This window comes from Schistocerca piceifrons, chromosome 2 (genome assembly GCF_021461385.2).
Source record: "Schistocerca piceifrons isolate TAMUIC-IGC-003096 chromosome 2, iqSchPice1.1, whole genome shotgun sequence".
In the NCBI taxonomy this organism is placed as follows: domain Eukaryota; kingdom Metazoa; phylum Arthropoda; class Insecta; order Orthoptera; family Acrididae; genus Schistocerca; species Schistocerca piceifrons.
Window position 1 is genome coordinate 572976370 of NC_060139.1, and position 15427 is coordinate 572991796.

The window sequence follows — 15427 nt, forward strand, 5'->3', positions numbered from 1 at the left end:
AGAAGCTTTTGTCCACAAGTCAGCATGGTTTTAGAACGCATTGCTCTTGTGAAACTCAGCTTGCCCTCTTCTCACATGATATACTGTGAACTATGTAAGAAGGGCAACAGGCAAATTCCATATTTATAGATTTCCAGAAAACATTTGACATGGGTCCCCTTTGCAGGCTGTTAACAAAGGTACAAGCATGTGGAATAGTCTCACAGGTATGTGAGTGGCTCAAAGACTTCTTAAGTAATAGAACCAAATATGTTGTCATTGATGACGAGTGGTCATCAGAGACAATAATATCATCAGGACTGCCCCAGGAAAATGTGATAGGACCGCTGTTGTTCTCTATATATAAATAATTTGACTGACAGGACAGGCAGCAAACTGTGGTTGTTTACTGATGATGCTGTGTTGTGTGGTAAGGTGTCGAAGTTTAGTGATTGTAGGAGGATTCAAGATGACTCAGACAAAATTTATGGTTGGTATGATGAATGGCAGCTAGCTGCAAATGTGGAAAAATGTAAGTTAATGTGGATGAGTAGGGAAAACAAACCTATAATGTCTGGTCACAGCATTAGTAGCGTCCTGTCATTTAAAATACCTGGGTGAAATGTTGCAAAGTGATATGAAATGGAATGAGCATGTGAGGACTGTGGTAGGGAAGGCAAATGGCCGACTTTGGTTTATTGGGAGAATTTTAGGAAAGTGTGATTCATCTGTAAAGGAGACTGCATACAGGCCATTAGTGTGACCTATTCTTGAGTACTGCTTGAGTGTTTGGGATCCATAACAGGTCGGATTGAAAGAAGACATCAAAACAATTCAAAGGGAGGCTGCTAGCTTTGTTACTGATAGGTTTTAACAACAACATGTAAGTGTTACAGAGATGCTTTGGGAAATCAAATGGAAATCCCTTGAGGGAACACGTTTTTCTTTTCAAGGAACACAATTGAGAAAATTTAGAGAATTGGCATTTGAGGCTGACTGCCAAACGATGCTACTGCCGCCAACATACATTGTGTCTAAAGGACCACAAAGATAAGATAAGAGAAACTAGGGCTCATATGGAGACATATAGTCATTTTTCCCTCACTTTGTTTGCGAGTGGAACAGGAAAGGTGATGATCAGTAATGGTATAGGTTACCCTCTGCCACACGCTGTATGGTAGCTTGTGGAGTATCTATGTAAATGTAGATCCTGATAAGGCAGTACATCTTCTTTTTGTGATTAGGTTTAACTTTTGGACACTAATGTAGATTTTCCTTTGATGGGATATTTTTCCCCATATTTTTGACTACTCTTATGAAAAATTTTGAATTAATGGTCAGTTATTTAAACTTAATATCACCTGTTTCATTGCAACTGCTATAAAAGAGTTGAATATCATTTGTGTTACTGTGTTTGTGTATTTCATGCCTAATGTTGGGAACAGTTGTGTTTTCTTTTTCTCTCTCTCTCTCTCTTTGCTGATCTTTCTAATAATTTGTTGTTATCATCTTTGATCTTTCCTGTAATTGTAATGAAATGAATAGTTTGATAATCTTTGTTTTTGCAAATGGTCTTGGTGAATAAAATTATAAACAGCCGACCAGTTGCAAAGGATAAAGAATTCTTTACCTAGGTTTCAACAAATTTAAATTTGTCTTCTTCAGAAGGTGGCAATTTTACATTAGTATGGACTGATGTATCATCGCCATTTTTACAAATGTCTGCATAGATCCATTTGTCAAAATTAAAATATAGCCCTAAAATAGGGTTTGTCACATAAATATAAATTAGTACATGGATGTTGCAGAGCTCACAACCGACAACTAGCAGCAGACTGATTTTTTGACAAAGGCTCTCTCAAAGGTGGTTGTTGTCATTGAGGTCTTCAGTCCAAAGACTGGTTTGATACAGCTCTTTATGCTACTCTATCCTGTGAAAGCCCCTTCATCTCCAAGTAATTACTGCAACCTACATTCTTCTGAATCTGCTTAATGTATTCATCTCTTGTTCTCCTTCTATGATTTTTTACCCTGCATGTTTCCCACCAGTACTAAGTTGGTGATCCCTTGATGCCTCAGAATGCATCCTACCAACCAATCCCTTCTTCTGCTCAGGTTGTGCCACAAATTTCTCTTCCCTGCAGTTCTGTTCAGTACTTCCTCTTTAATTACATGATCTACCCATCTAATCTTCAGCATTCTTCTGTAGCACCACATTTCAAAAGCTTCTATTCTCTTCTTGTCTGCACTGTTATCATCCATGTTTCACTTCCATACAAGACTATACTCCATACAAATACTTTCAGAAAGGACTTCCTGACACTCAAAGAATCTATACTCGATGTTAACAAATTTCTCTTCTTCAAGATTTCTCAAATATGAAGCATCAATAATGCTACCAAGCCAAAGGACTTTCAAAGTTCACGAAGTAACATCTTGAGAACTTGTGTGGGTGTTGGGAGCAACTATGTTTCTTTTTCTTTGCTGACACCTTAAAGTAGTTCATTGTTTTCATCTTTGATCTCTCTTGTAATTATTGTGGAATAAAGAGTTTTGATAATATTTGTTCCTGACAATATGGTATGTAGTTTCATTCATCGTTAGCCAGTAAGTCAACTTTATAATCTCTTAAATACTCTTTGTAGTCAATATCCAAGACATAATTAATGCTCCAAATTGTTGTTGCTGTGTTCTTGGAATTTTTTAATCTTTTGTGCATAGTATGTGGTTTTTGTCTTTATGATGATGTGAAGAAGAATTGTACAATAATGTTTGTACTGCACTTTTAAATCTTGATTATAGTTAGTCCTCTGTATTAAATAAAGTTTTCTCTACATAGAACTAGATACAGTAATAATATTTTTTAGAGAAGAATTAAATTTCTTTACTGCTTTGAGTCTTTGGTAAACTACTTCACATTTTTCATCTAAGGAATTTTCTCTGAGTAGCGTAAGAGTAAGCATTTACAATTCTGTGAAATTTTATATTTCACTTCTTAGTCATTCCTGATTTATGTGGATGCTTTATAGCTGCCATTTGACCACCATGGTCAGTCCATGAAAGGCAGTTAAATTTAAAAGTAAATTATCAGTTGCTATTGGAATGTGTCCTATTTTTTTATTGTGAATGTTACTGAGAGTATCAAACCAAAGCCAGACGTCAGTAACTCTAGGTGCCCTTGATCAGGACAGTCAGAGATGAAAGCAATATTGAAACCTTCACTTACATTCACTTTTATTTCTATTAAGTCTTATTAGTACCTTTTAGAATATCTTAATAAAGTTTAAAATATTTCCTGTTAGAGGCCTATAGAGAGTCAGAACTGATATCTTGTATGCTAGCCAGTCTATTACTGAAGTACAACACTGAAACATTTTTTTCAATTCAGTTCACATAAAGCTCTGTGAACTAGAATGTTGTTATACTTGTTGTAAATATATCCACACCCTATTTCTGCTATACTGCCTTCAGCAATAGGATAATAACTTGCAACCATCTGGGTGCATCTTCCAACCAGCAGGCAGGATGATGTCCACCTTAGTCATCTTTGCATAGGCCCTAGCCCTATGATGCATGGCTTCTTGCTCTAGTGAGAGGAGCCTCAAATGTGTGGTGCTTGTGGCATACAGATCACAGTGCACCACATTTTACTAGACTGTGATTTATTTTTGGACCAAAGGGTGGCACCTCATTTGCTGTCAGATTTGCCATCTATTTTAGTTGACAAACAAATGTTGTAGACTTTTAAAATTTTGTGAGTTGTCTGACTTGTTCCCTGAAATCTTAGGGTGCTGTTCCTAATGTGTTACAGGGTGGCTGGCTCATCTGTGTTTTTGGTAAGTGATCAGCCAGCCACATATTGCTGTGAATCTCTCTTTGTTTTCCTCTAGTCTTATTGTGTTTTAACTGACAGTTTTTGCATGACTCCCCTTTCGTGGTGCTGTTTTCCATGTTGTGAGCTATTATGATAGAGCCGGTGATTATGAATGAGATTGGGAGAGAGCGAATGTGATGTCATCTCAGTTCGCCTTGTAGTTCTTTTCTCACATTTTAACCATGTTCGTTTCAGTTGATATTCATGTGGGTGCTGACAATCCTGATGTTGAGCACCCCTAACCCCTTAAAACACACACACACACACACACACACACACACACACACACACACACACACACACACACATGCCTACAAGCCCCCCCCCCCCATCCACACACACACACACACACACACACACACACACACACACACACACACACACACACACACTAATTGCATCTGTTCAATGTCTGTGACTTCCAAACAATGTTATGTTATGCACAATACATCTGTAGAAATATTTTTAAATTTTTCAGTTTTCTGTAGTGATATGAGAAGCTTGTATTTAATAAGGTTCTTAAATTGTGATGGAAAACTCTAAATTTGTTATGATTGTTAGCCTTTGTGTTTGTCTGCTGATTGTTGCAGCTATAATCATTCTGCAACTTCTTTCAGGAACATTTGCCTTGAGAAACATAGCAAAAATATTGGAAGTCATAGGGATTGGACAGATAGTGCTTTGGTTGCACTGAATGCTTCTGGAAGTTAGTTGTACAAGTAACCTCTTATTGGAGACATTTAGATGTACAACCTGCAAGATGCTGTGTAATCATGGGAGGGTCAACACATAAAACATGTGATGCCCCACTTTTTTCACATTAAGAATCCAGACTGTTATTGACACCACCAATGATCACTTTATGATCTTCATTATCAAGAGCTTTCCTCAGAGACCCTAAATCACAGGTGACATCACTAATCCCAGCTCTTGACCTAAAAATACTAGTTAGCTGGAATAGAGATGCTTTTCAAGAAATCTAGACTAGAGCTAGCAAACTCGCAATATCTCTGGTATCTGCTGCCTCTCTGCCAGGTTTGGCCACAGTCCAGTCATTTACCACATTCCTGACCTTACTGATGTCAAATGCAGCTCTTGGCAGTTTTAATTCTAAAAAAAAAATATATTATTTATTTTTCAGTCCCTGTTGCATCATTATTATTATTATTATTGTTATTATTAGTTTTGATCTTGCTGGATCATCTTCATATCAATATAGATGCATCAGCAACCCATTGTGTCTGTATCAGAATCACATATCAGGATACTGTACTACATAGGTCTGAAGGTGATTGAGGAAGATTGAAACTAGTCAAATTGTAAAATAAATAAGAGTGCAACTGGAACTGAAAAATAAACAATATATTTAAATTGTTTTAAATTTCAATGCAGTTGCTGTATTATTGTAATGAAAATTTGGATATAGCATTCTAATTCTGCTAGTGCTACTGCCAGTTCAGCTATGTTTTTTAAACGAGTCACTCTTTCTCCATAAGTGTGAAAAGATACATTCAACTACTACAATGCAAAAGGCTGCTCACATCTCCATTCAAGCCTGTTTCTTATAGCATCCCACATAAGAAAAGCAAAGGGAGACTTCACTCCCTGAAACATCATGTTGAAAGATTTGAACTGAAACGAACATTAATATTTATAGTCTCAGAAATTTGGTAATAAATTCCATATATAAAATTATTGAATAAACAACAGTGCTAATGAATATCTTTTGATTAGCTCAACATCCTCCTGCTCTGCTACATAATAATTTTCCACATTGATAATTGTCACTGTTGTAAATGATAGCACATCCAGAATTAATTGGTAAAGCCTATTCACATCTGCATCTTGTCCCACTGTAGAACTGGTAAACAAGCTTAACAGTACTGTTGTAAGACTGACACTGAAGAACCTCTGGACATTTTACCTCCTAGTAGTCAAGAATGAAATTATGGGGATCATGTTTGTTTTAAATTGTTGATAATGTGCGTAGTAATATGGAATGTATGGTAGGTATTTCTAGATCAGGCCATTATTTGTTATTTAAATTCAAATATTTTCTTCAACCATGAAAGATATTAAATTTTCAAAAGAAAATGCATAATATATTGTACAGTTTGTATTTTTTCTCTCCAGTCTCAGATATCATGTAAAATTGTGTACAATTTTTAAGTTGTGCATACAGTGACCCATTAGAAGTGAAATGTGTTATATTTGTGCAGCAAGCAGTGGGAGACTAGTGAACCACAATGGATGCTGGGTCAAGACTTTCAGGAATCAACAGTAGGTATTGTTGGTCTCGGAGGCATTGGCCAAGCCATAGCTAGAAGAGTTAAGGGATTTGATATTGCACGATTACTGTACACTGGGCATTCACCTAAACCTGAAGGTGAGATTTAATATAAGTAGCAAAATGTAAAATATAAAAAGCAATTACACAATCAAAATTGCAGGAAATTGTGGCACCAAATGCATATAAATTATTATTTATAGTAAGTTAATATTAATTTATGAATAACAGTTCAGCTAATTTGATTATCTATGTAGTTCAAAAGTACTACTCATGATCTTGTGTGTGTGTGTTTTTTTAATTTTTTATTTTACTGTGGATACCCCCCCCCCCCCCCCCACACATATATATATTAACTAATAAAACTGTTGAAATTGGTTGCAGATCTAGTCAAGATAGTTAAATTATGAGGTTTGGGGCTAATGCTATAACAGGGTGGGGAGAATATCTCAGCATGTACTGTTTTAAAATGTAACGAAATGCAAGCTTTTCTTCATCACTTCGGTCAGGAAAATGTGATGCTGGAATTCAGTTGATTGCTAAAAGAATTAGACACTTCTGATAACATCTAGTTTTGTTTTTCTTCTTTTTTTTAATAAAAGATCAATAATAATAGATGAAGTGGTTCACAGAAAGGTTGGCTGCGTAGATGTATACCAGTACCTGGAAATTTATGTGTAAACAGCTAAAGAAAATGATGCTTGTAGATTTGACGGAGTTAGGCAATGGAATAGTGTCATCATAATTACTTACTATTGCAGCATCATTGGCAGTCTTTTTTTTCTTTGATTATTCCTTTTCTAAGACTTACGTGTTGTGACTTGAATCTGTAACCAGAAATTATATTAACTCAACCTTTCAGGTTATGTAGGATGCATGATGATTTACTTTTGAAATGTGTAATCTCTGATACATGTTGGTTATGAAATTGTACACCATTACAGCCATTACAGGCCATCTGCAAGTTTCTTGGCTTGATTGCAATGTAACATGGCTGCCTCAACATTAAAATATTAATATTCAGCTGCAGCTAATGAGTTATGCTGGTAAGATTGTAGGAGAAGTAAAATACGGCAAAGTCATCAACAAGCAGCTAATTTTGAATTAGGCTTAATACTGTATAATAATTACTGTGAATGCTGCACCAATTAAAATACACCCTTGAGGCGTGTCAGTCTCTCATTCGGTAATCACAGACAAGACACTGAGACGGACAAGATGTTATGTGCATAATGAACTGCGAGAACCTTAAGAGTCTGGTAGCCAGTTTTATTCTATAATCCCTGTAACCTGCATAGTGTACAACAGCTAAGGACTTAAGGTAGGAAGATTGTGTTTCCCCCCAAGGTAAGTCTTTCCGCTCCCGGGATTGGAATGACTCCTTATCCTCTCCCTTAAAACCCACATCCTTTCGTCTTTCCCTCTCCTTCCCTCTTTCCTGATGAAGCAACCGTAGGTTGAGAAAGCTTGAAATTTGTGTGTGTGTTTGCGGTGGGGTCAGGGATTTTCTCTGCCTCGTGATGACTGGGTGTTGTGTGCTGTCCTTAGGTTAGTTAGGTTTAAGTAGTTCTAAGTTCTAGGGGACTGATGACCATAGCTGTTAAGTCCCATAGTGCTCAGAGCCATTTGTGTGTGTGTTTGTGTGTTTTCTATTGTATCTATCTACCAGCACTTTCTCGTTTGGTAAGTCACAGCATCTTTGTTTTTTAATATATTTTTCCATGTGGAATGTTTCTTTCTATTATATATATAAGCACACTTCATCTTCATGCACACATGACCGCCATCTCCAGCTGGTCCAAACTGCCTGTCAGAAATGCCAGTCTTTTGTGTGTGTGTGTGTGTGTGTGTGTGTGTGTGTGTGTGTGTGTGTGTATCTGTCTGTCTGTCTGCAACTTAACATGTCTTCTTTACGGTAAGTAGCAATCTATCTTTTCCTTACATTGTTGATACTCCAACTGATTATTCTATCAAATACTTAGATGCACTCCAGTTCAGACAGTCTCGCTTCAGTACTGACTCATCGACCTGTAGCACTACCACAGAAAAGTAGCCACAAGTGCTTCATTTTTGGACTTGAGCGAATTGTATAAGTTACAGTTGCCAGAGCCAAGTGTATTGTTTCTACATAAACCATGTTAGTGATAGCTGTCTGTTCAACAGTAGTTATTTCTATATTTGCTACTTGACAAAAATCTCAATGTAGAAATGACACTGTAGAAATGGCAATGACAACAGACGTGTACAGTCACAGGCAGAGAGAGAGGCTTCTTCTCATAGGCAGGACACAGAAACGAGAGGTAGGAGAACCCATGTACCTGTCCCAGTTAATTCTTAAGAAGTTTTTCTTTATTTATTTTTTTCAGTTAGTTTCTGTGTCCCCTGTTGTGCCTATGTTCTTGGTGGAGAATCATTTCGGCCCCCCCCCCCCCCTCTCCCTATGGTCCTACAGCCAAGTCAATTTACATGTTAATCAGATAAGTGTCCCAAAAACAACAACACATTTTTAAAACAGTTGCCTGTGTTCCAAATATATAATTCATGTAAATTTTAAACATGTAGGGTGATGAGCACAATCAAAACTGGCAAGCAACAAAAAAGATAGAGGAAGATGGAGAGGGAGGAGGTGGAGAGAGAGAGAGAGAGAGAGAGAGGCCAATTATCAGTCAAAATTAAATTCTTGTTTTCTCAGCCAGGTGTCAACCATGATCAGTGAGCCTCAGTAAAAAGTTTAAAAGGGCAGACATCAGTAGCAGTGAAATGCAAACAGGTCATTGTGCACAAAACTCAACCAGATGTTAAAAGCTGGTTAACTGCCATTGATATTCATATGTGCAGATAAGAACACAGTACAGCCACTTATTGCCAGCATTTACCCCTCTGCTGCCAGTGAGGTTGTTGTGGGTGTAGTTAATCAATGCGAAAAATGATCGTATCAGTGAAAAGCAACAAATTGCAGATGGATGGTTTCATGGCAAAAGAGGAGTAAGCCACAGAAGACAACATTCATTATCCACAACTTCATGTTCATTAACTGTTTGAAAGACAAATAAATTAAATGAGACTTAACTTTTATAAATTCAGTAGTGTGTTGAGACAGATTCAACACCTTTTAATCGAGTATTGCTATTGTAAACATTTTAAGCTTGAGTACGAATAGCAAATCCAGGATTGAAATGTTGGAATTATGCAATTGTATTCCTGCCCCCCTCTCCCCCTCCCACAAACAACCACACAAGTCCTGGGAAAATCAACACACTGGGAAAACAATTTGCATAAGGCGATGATCACAGTAAAGCTGAAATGAAGGCCCCGAAGTGTTCACATACTTCAGAGTGCTTATATTATTGTATTGTCTTTGCATTCTGCTGCCACACAAACAGTGAAAGCACGACACCTCCAAAATTATTCACTGCATAGGAATACCATTTATGGTTACATTTTGGATAATACCATCCCCCTTACAAGTGATAAATCTGGAGTCAATCCTTTTTTGTGTCAATATAGCAAGGACTGTTCTGGCAGAATGTAAATAGTTTAGGAGTAAAGACAACCCAGTTACCAAATAGATGAAGGCTTGAGTTGTAGACAGGGTTGTAGACAGGCGTACACACAAAATACAGTAATACTTTCTTTCACAAGCTAGAGTACAAGCGCGCCCACACACACACACACACACACACACACACACACTCTCTCTCTCTCTCTCTCTCTCTCTCTCTCTCTCTCTCTATGACTGTACATCCAGCTGTCAAAATGTAAGTGTACAGGTGTGTGTGTGTGTGTGTGTGTGTGTGTGTGTGTGTGTGTGTGTGTGTGTGTGAGAGAGAGAGAGAGAGAGAGAGAGAGAGAGAGAGAGAGAGAGAAATGCTTCTGGTTTTCTGTATCAGGTTGATAACGCTCTTGTCCACAAATGAAGATGCACTCCACTGTACAGTGTAGAAAGTCAAGTGTATTTGCTTTACTGTCCTGAACCCCATTAACAGTTTTTGGGATGAAGTAGACTACTAAATGAATTTGCTTGAAAAACTGGCAACACCCCTTCATTGTTGTTGTTGTGGTCTTCAGTCCTGAGACTGGTTTGATGCAGCTCTCCATGCTACTCTATCCTGTGCAAGCTTCTTCATCTCCCAGTACCTACTGCAACCTACATCCTTCTGAATCTGCTTAGTGCATTCATCTCTTGGTCTCCCCCTATGATTTTTACCCTCCACGCTGCCCTCCAATACTAAATTGGTAATCCCTTGATGCCTCAGAACATGTCCTACCAACCGATCCCTTCTTCTGGTCAAGTTGTGCCACAAACTTCTCTTCTCCCCAATCCTATTCAATACTTCCTCATTAGTTATGTGATCTACCCATCTAATCTTCAGCATTCTTCTGTAGCACCACATTTCAAAAGCTTCTATTCTCTTCTTGTCCAAACTATTTACCGTCCATGTTTCACTTCCATACGTGGCTACACTCCATACAAATACTTTCAGAAATATCTTCCTGACACTTAAATCTATACTCGATGTTAACAAATTTCTCTTCTTCAGAAACGCTTTCCTGTGCAAGCTTCTTCATCTCCCAGTACCTACTGCAACCTACATCCTTCTGAATCTGCTTAGTGTATTCATCTCTTGGTCTCCCCCTATGATTTGTACCCTCCACGCTGCCCTCCAATACTAAATTGGTGAGCCCTTGATGCCTCAGAACATGTCCTACCAACCGATCCCATCTTCTGGTCAAGTTGTGCCACAAACTTCTCTTCTCCCCAATCCTATTCAATACTTCCTCATTAGTTATGTGATCTACCCATCTAATCTTCAGCATTCTTCTGTAGCACCACATTTCAAAAGCTTCTATTCTCTTCTTGTCCAAACTATTTACCGTCCATGTTTCACTTCCATACGTGGCTACACTCCATACAAATACTTTCAGAAATATCTTCCTGACACTTAAATCTATACTCGATGTTAACAAATTTCTCTTCTTCAGAAACGCTTTCCTGTGCAAGCTTCTTCATCTCCCAGTACCTACTGCAACCTACATCCTTCTGAATCTGCTTAGTGTATTCATCTCTTGGTCTCCCCCTATGATTTGTACCCTCCACGCTGCCCTCCAATACTAAATTGGTGAGCCCTTGATGCCTCAGAACATGTCCTACCAACCGATCCCATCTTCTGGTCAAGTTGTGCCACAAACTTCTCTTCTCCCCAATCCTATTCAATACTTCCTCATTAGTTATGTGACCTACCCATCTAATCTTCAGCATTCTTCTGTAGCACCACATTTCAAAAGCTTCTATTCTCTTCTTGTCCAAACTATTTACCGTCCATGTCTCACTTCCATACATGGCTACACTCCATACAAATACTTTCAGAAATATCTTCCTGACACTTAAATCTATACTTGATGTTAACAAATTTCTCTTCTTCATAAACGCTTTCCTTGCCATTGCCAGTCTACATTTTATATCCTCTCTACTTCGTCCATCATCAGTTATTTTGCTCCCCAAATAGCAAAACTCCTTTACTACTTTAAGTGTCTCATTTCCTAATCTAATACCCTCAGCATCACCCGACTTAACTCGACTACATTCCATTATCCTCGTTTTGCTTTTGTTGATGTTCATCTTATATCCTCCCTTCAAGACACCATCCATTCCGTTCAACTGCTCTTCCAAGTCCTTTGCCGTCTCTGCCAGAATTACAATGTCATCGGCGAACCTCAAAGTTTTTATTTCTTCTCCATGGATTTTAATACCTACTCCAAATTTTTCTTTTGTTTCCTTTACTGCTTGCTCAATATAGAGATTGAATAACATCGGGGAGAGGCTACAACCCTGTCTTACTCCCTTCCCAACCACTGCTTCCCTTTCATGTCCCTCAACTCTTATAACTGCCATCTGGTTTCTGTACAAGTTGTAAATAGCCTTTCGCTCCCTGTATTTTACCCCTGCCACCTTTAGAATTTGAAAGAGAGTATTCCAGTCAACATTGTCAAAAGCTTTCTCTAAGTCTACAAATGCTAGAAACGTAGGTTTGCCTTTCCTTAATCTTTCTTCTAAGATAAGTCGTAAGGTCAGTATTGCCTCACGTGTTCCAGTATTTCTACGGAATCCAAACTGATCTTCCCCGAGGTCGGCTTCTACTAGTTTTTCCATTCGTCTGTAAAGAGTTCGTGTTAGTATTTTGCAGCTGTGACTTATTAAACTGATTGTTCGGTAATTTTCACATCTGTCAACACCTGCTTTCTTTGGGATTGGAATTATTATATTCTTCTTGAAGTCTGAGGGTATTTCGCCTGTTTCATACATCTTGCTCACCAGATGGTAGAGTTTTGTCAGGACTGGCTCTCCCAAGGCCGTCAGTAGTTCCAATGGAATGTTGTCTACCCCGGGGGCCTTGTTTCGACTCAGGTCCTTCAGTGCTCTGTCAAACTCTTCACGCAGTATCGTATCTCCCATTTCATCTTCATCTACATCCTCTTCCATTTCCATAATATTGTCCTCAAGTGCATCGCCCTTGTATAGACCCTCTATATACTCCTTCCACCTTTCTGCTTTCCCTTCTTTGCTTTGAACTGGGTTTCCATCTGAGCTCTTGATGTTCATACATGTGGTTCTCTTATCTCCAAAGGTCTCTTTAATTTTCCTGTAGGCAGTATCTATCTTACCCCTAGTGAGATAAGCCTCTACATCCTTACATTTGTCCTCTAGCCATCCCTGCTTAGCCATTTTGCACTTCCTGTCGATCTCATTTTTGAGACGTTTGTATTGCTTTTTGCCTGCTTCATTTACTGCATTTTTATATTTTCTCCTTTCATCAATTAAATTTAATATTTCTTCTGTTACCCAAGGATTTCTACTAACCCTCTTCTTTTTACCTACTTGATCCTCCGCTGCCTTCACTACTTCGTCCCTCAGAGCTACCCATTCTTCTTCTACTGTATTTCTTTCCCCCATTCCTCTTAATTGTTCCCTTATGCTCTCCCTGAAACTCTGTACAACCTCTGGTTCTTTCAGTTTATCCAGGTCCCATCTCCTTAAATTCCCACCTTTTTGCAGTTTCTTCAGTTTTAATCTACAGGTCATAACCAATAGATTGTGGTCAGAGTCCACATCTGCTCCTGGAAACGTCTTACAATTTAAAACCTGGTTCCTAAATCTCTGTCTTACCATTATATAATCTATCTGATACCTTTCAGTATCTCCAGGGTTCTTCCATGTATACAACCTTCTATCATGATTCCTAAACCAAGTGTTAGATATGATTAAGTTGTGCTCTGTGCAAAATTCTATCAGGCGGCTTCCTCTTTCATTTCTTAGCCCCAATCCATATTCACCTACTACGTTTCCTTCTCTCCCTTTTCCTACACTCGAATTCCAGTCACCCATGACTATTAAATTTTCATCTCCCTTCACTATCTGAATAATTTCTTTTATTTCATCATACATTTCTTCAGTTGCTTCGTCATCTGCAGAGCTAGTTGGCATATAAACTTGTACTACTGTAGTCCGCTGCTCGTGGTCTCGCGGTTGCGTTCTCGCTTCCCGAGCACGGGGTCCCGGGTTCGATTCCCGGCGGGGTCAGGAATTTTCACCTGCCTCGAGATGACTGTGTGTCTGTGTTGTCCTCATCATTTCATCATCATCCAGGAAAGTGGCGAAATTGGGCTGAGCGAAGGTTGGGAAATTGTACGGGCGCTGATAACCGCGCCGTTGAGCGTCCTACAAACCAAACATCATCATCATCATCATTTGTACTACTGTAGTAGATGTGGGCTTCGTATCTCTCTTGGCCACAATAATGCGTTCACTATGCTGTTTGTAGTAGCTTACCCGCATTCCTATTTTCCTATTCATTATTAAACCTACTCCTGCATTACCCCTATTGGACTTGGTGTTTATAACCCTGTAGTCACCTGACCAGAAGTCTTGTTCCTCCTGCCACCGAACTTCACTAATTCCCACTATATCTAACTTTAACCTATCCATTTCCCTTTTTAAATTTTCTACCCTACCTGCCCGATTAAGGGATCTGACATTCCATGCTCCGATCCGTAGAACGCCAGTTTTCTTTCTCCTGATAACGACATCCTCTTGAGTAGTCCCCGCCCGGAGATCCGAATGGGGGACTATTTTACCTCCGGAATATTTTACCCAAGAGGATGCCATCATCATTTAATCATACAGTAAAGCTGCATGCCCTCGGGAAAAATTACGGCCGTAGTTTCCCCTTGCTTTCAGCCGTTCGCAGTACCAGCACAGCAAAGCCGTTTTGGTTATTGTTACAAGGCCAGATCAGTCAATCATCCAGACTGCTGCCCCTCTTCAGGAACCACACGTTTGTCTGGCCTCTCAACAGATACCCCTCCGTTGTGGTTGTACCTACGGTGCGGCTATCTGTATCGCTGAGGCACGCAAGCCTCCCCACCAACGGCAAGGTCCATGGTTCATGGGGGGGGGGAAATAAATTCCACATTTGTTGCATCATTATGCTTGGTGTTGGGAAAACCAATCTTGGAGATTACATGCTGAAACAGTAGCCAAAAGGATCTCATCCATACTATTAATTTCAGAGCTACTGACTGTGGAATGAACAGTACTGCCTATGCAGAAATCTTTAGCTAAGTATAGGGATATGAAACTCATAGTATTATTTTACAAGTAGTTTAGAAACAGCTCTTTGTACAGTGACACTGAAGCATGACTGCAATCTTATACTCATTTTAAAATTTAGCATACTGTAAATACTTTGTTACTTGACACTAACATTTTTCATTTCTTTACAGGGGAAGCATTAAATGCAGAGTTTGTATCTCTTGATGAACTACTTAAACAGAGTGATTTTGTCTTTTTGGCTTGTTCTCTGAACAGTGAAACTGTAAATCTTATAGATAAAGAAGCATTAGGAAAAATGAAATCAAATGCAATTCTAGTGAATGTTAGTCGTGGAGGTATGTTTAATTTGATTATTTTTAGTATGTTTCAGTATTAATATAAAATTTTACAGTGCTCATCTCATATACTTCCAGTAAGAATGATTTTCTTCCATCTGTACCACCAGTGATGCCTGTATTATAAATAACCTAATTGCTGCCTTGATATTACTCTACCACTTTTATCAAAGTTTCTGAAGAATTAATGCTATGTGCTTTGTCAAAAGGGAGCACTTTGCAGTACTTGTAGTGATTCTGGAAGTTTAGAACTACTACTGATTATGCCAGAATGTAAAGCAATGAAATCTATGTTCCACAAGACAAGTACCAGCCAAAAAAGCACACATGTATTTCCATAC

General features: G+C 38.6%; 1 protein-coding gene across 1 annotated transcript in view; it reads left to right on the forward strand.

The window, feature by feature from the left end:
• The window catches only part of LOC124777480 (glyoxylate reductase/hydroxypyruvate reductase-like), an 89184-nt gene that overhangs the window by 63109 nt on the left and 10648 nt on the right, over positions 1-15427 (forward strand). Inside the window, exons 4-5 of the mRNA XM_047252915.1 lie at positions 6073-6239; positions 14922-15086. Of these exons, the coding sequence (XP_047108871.1) occupies positions 6073-6239; positions 14922-15086 (332 nt within the window). The remainder of the gene's footprint in view (positions 1-6072; positions 6240-14921; positions 15087-15427) is intronic.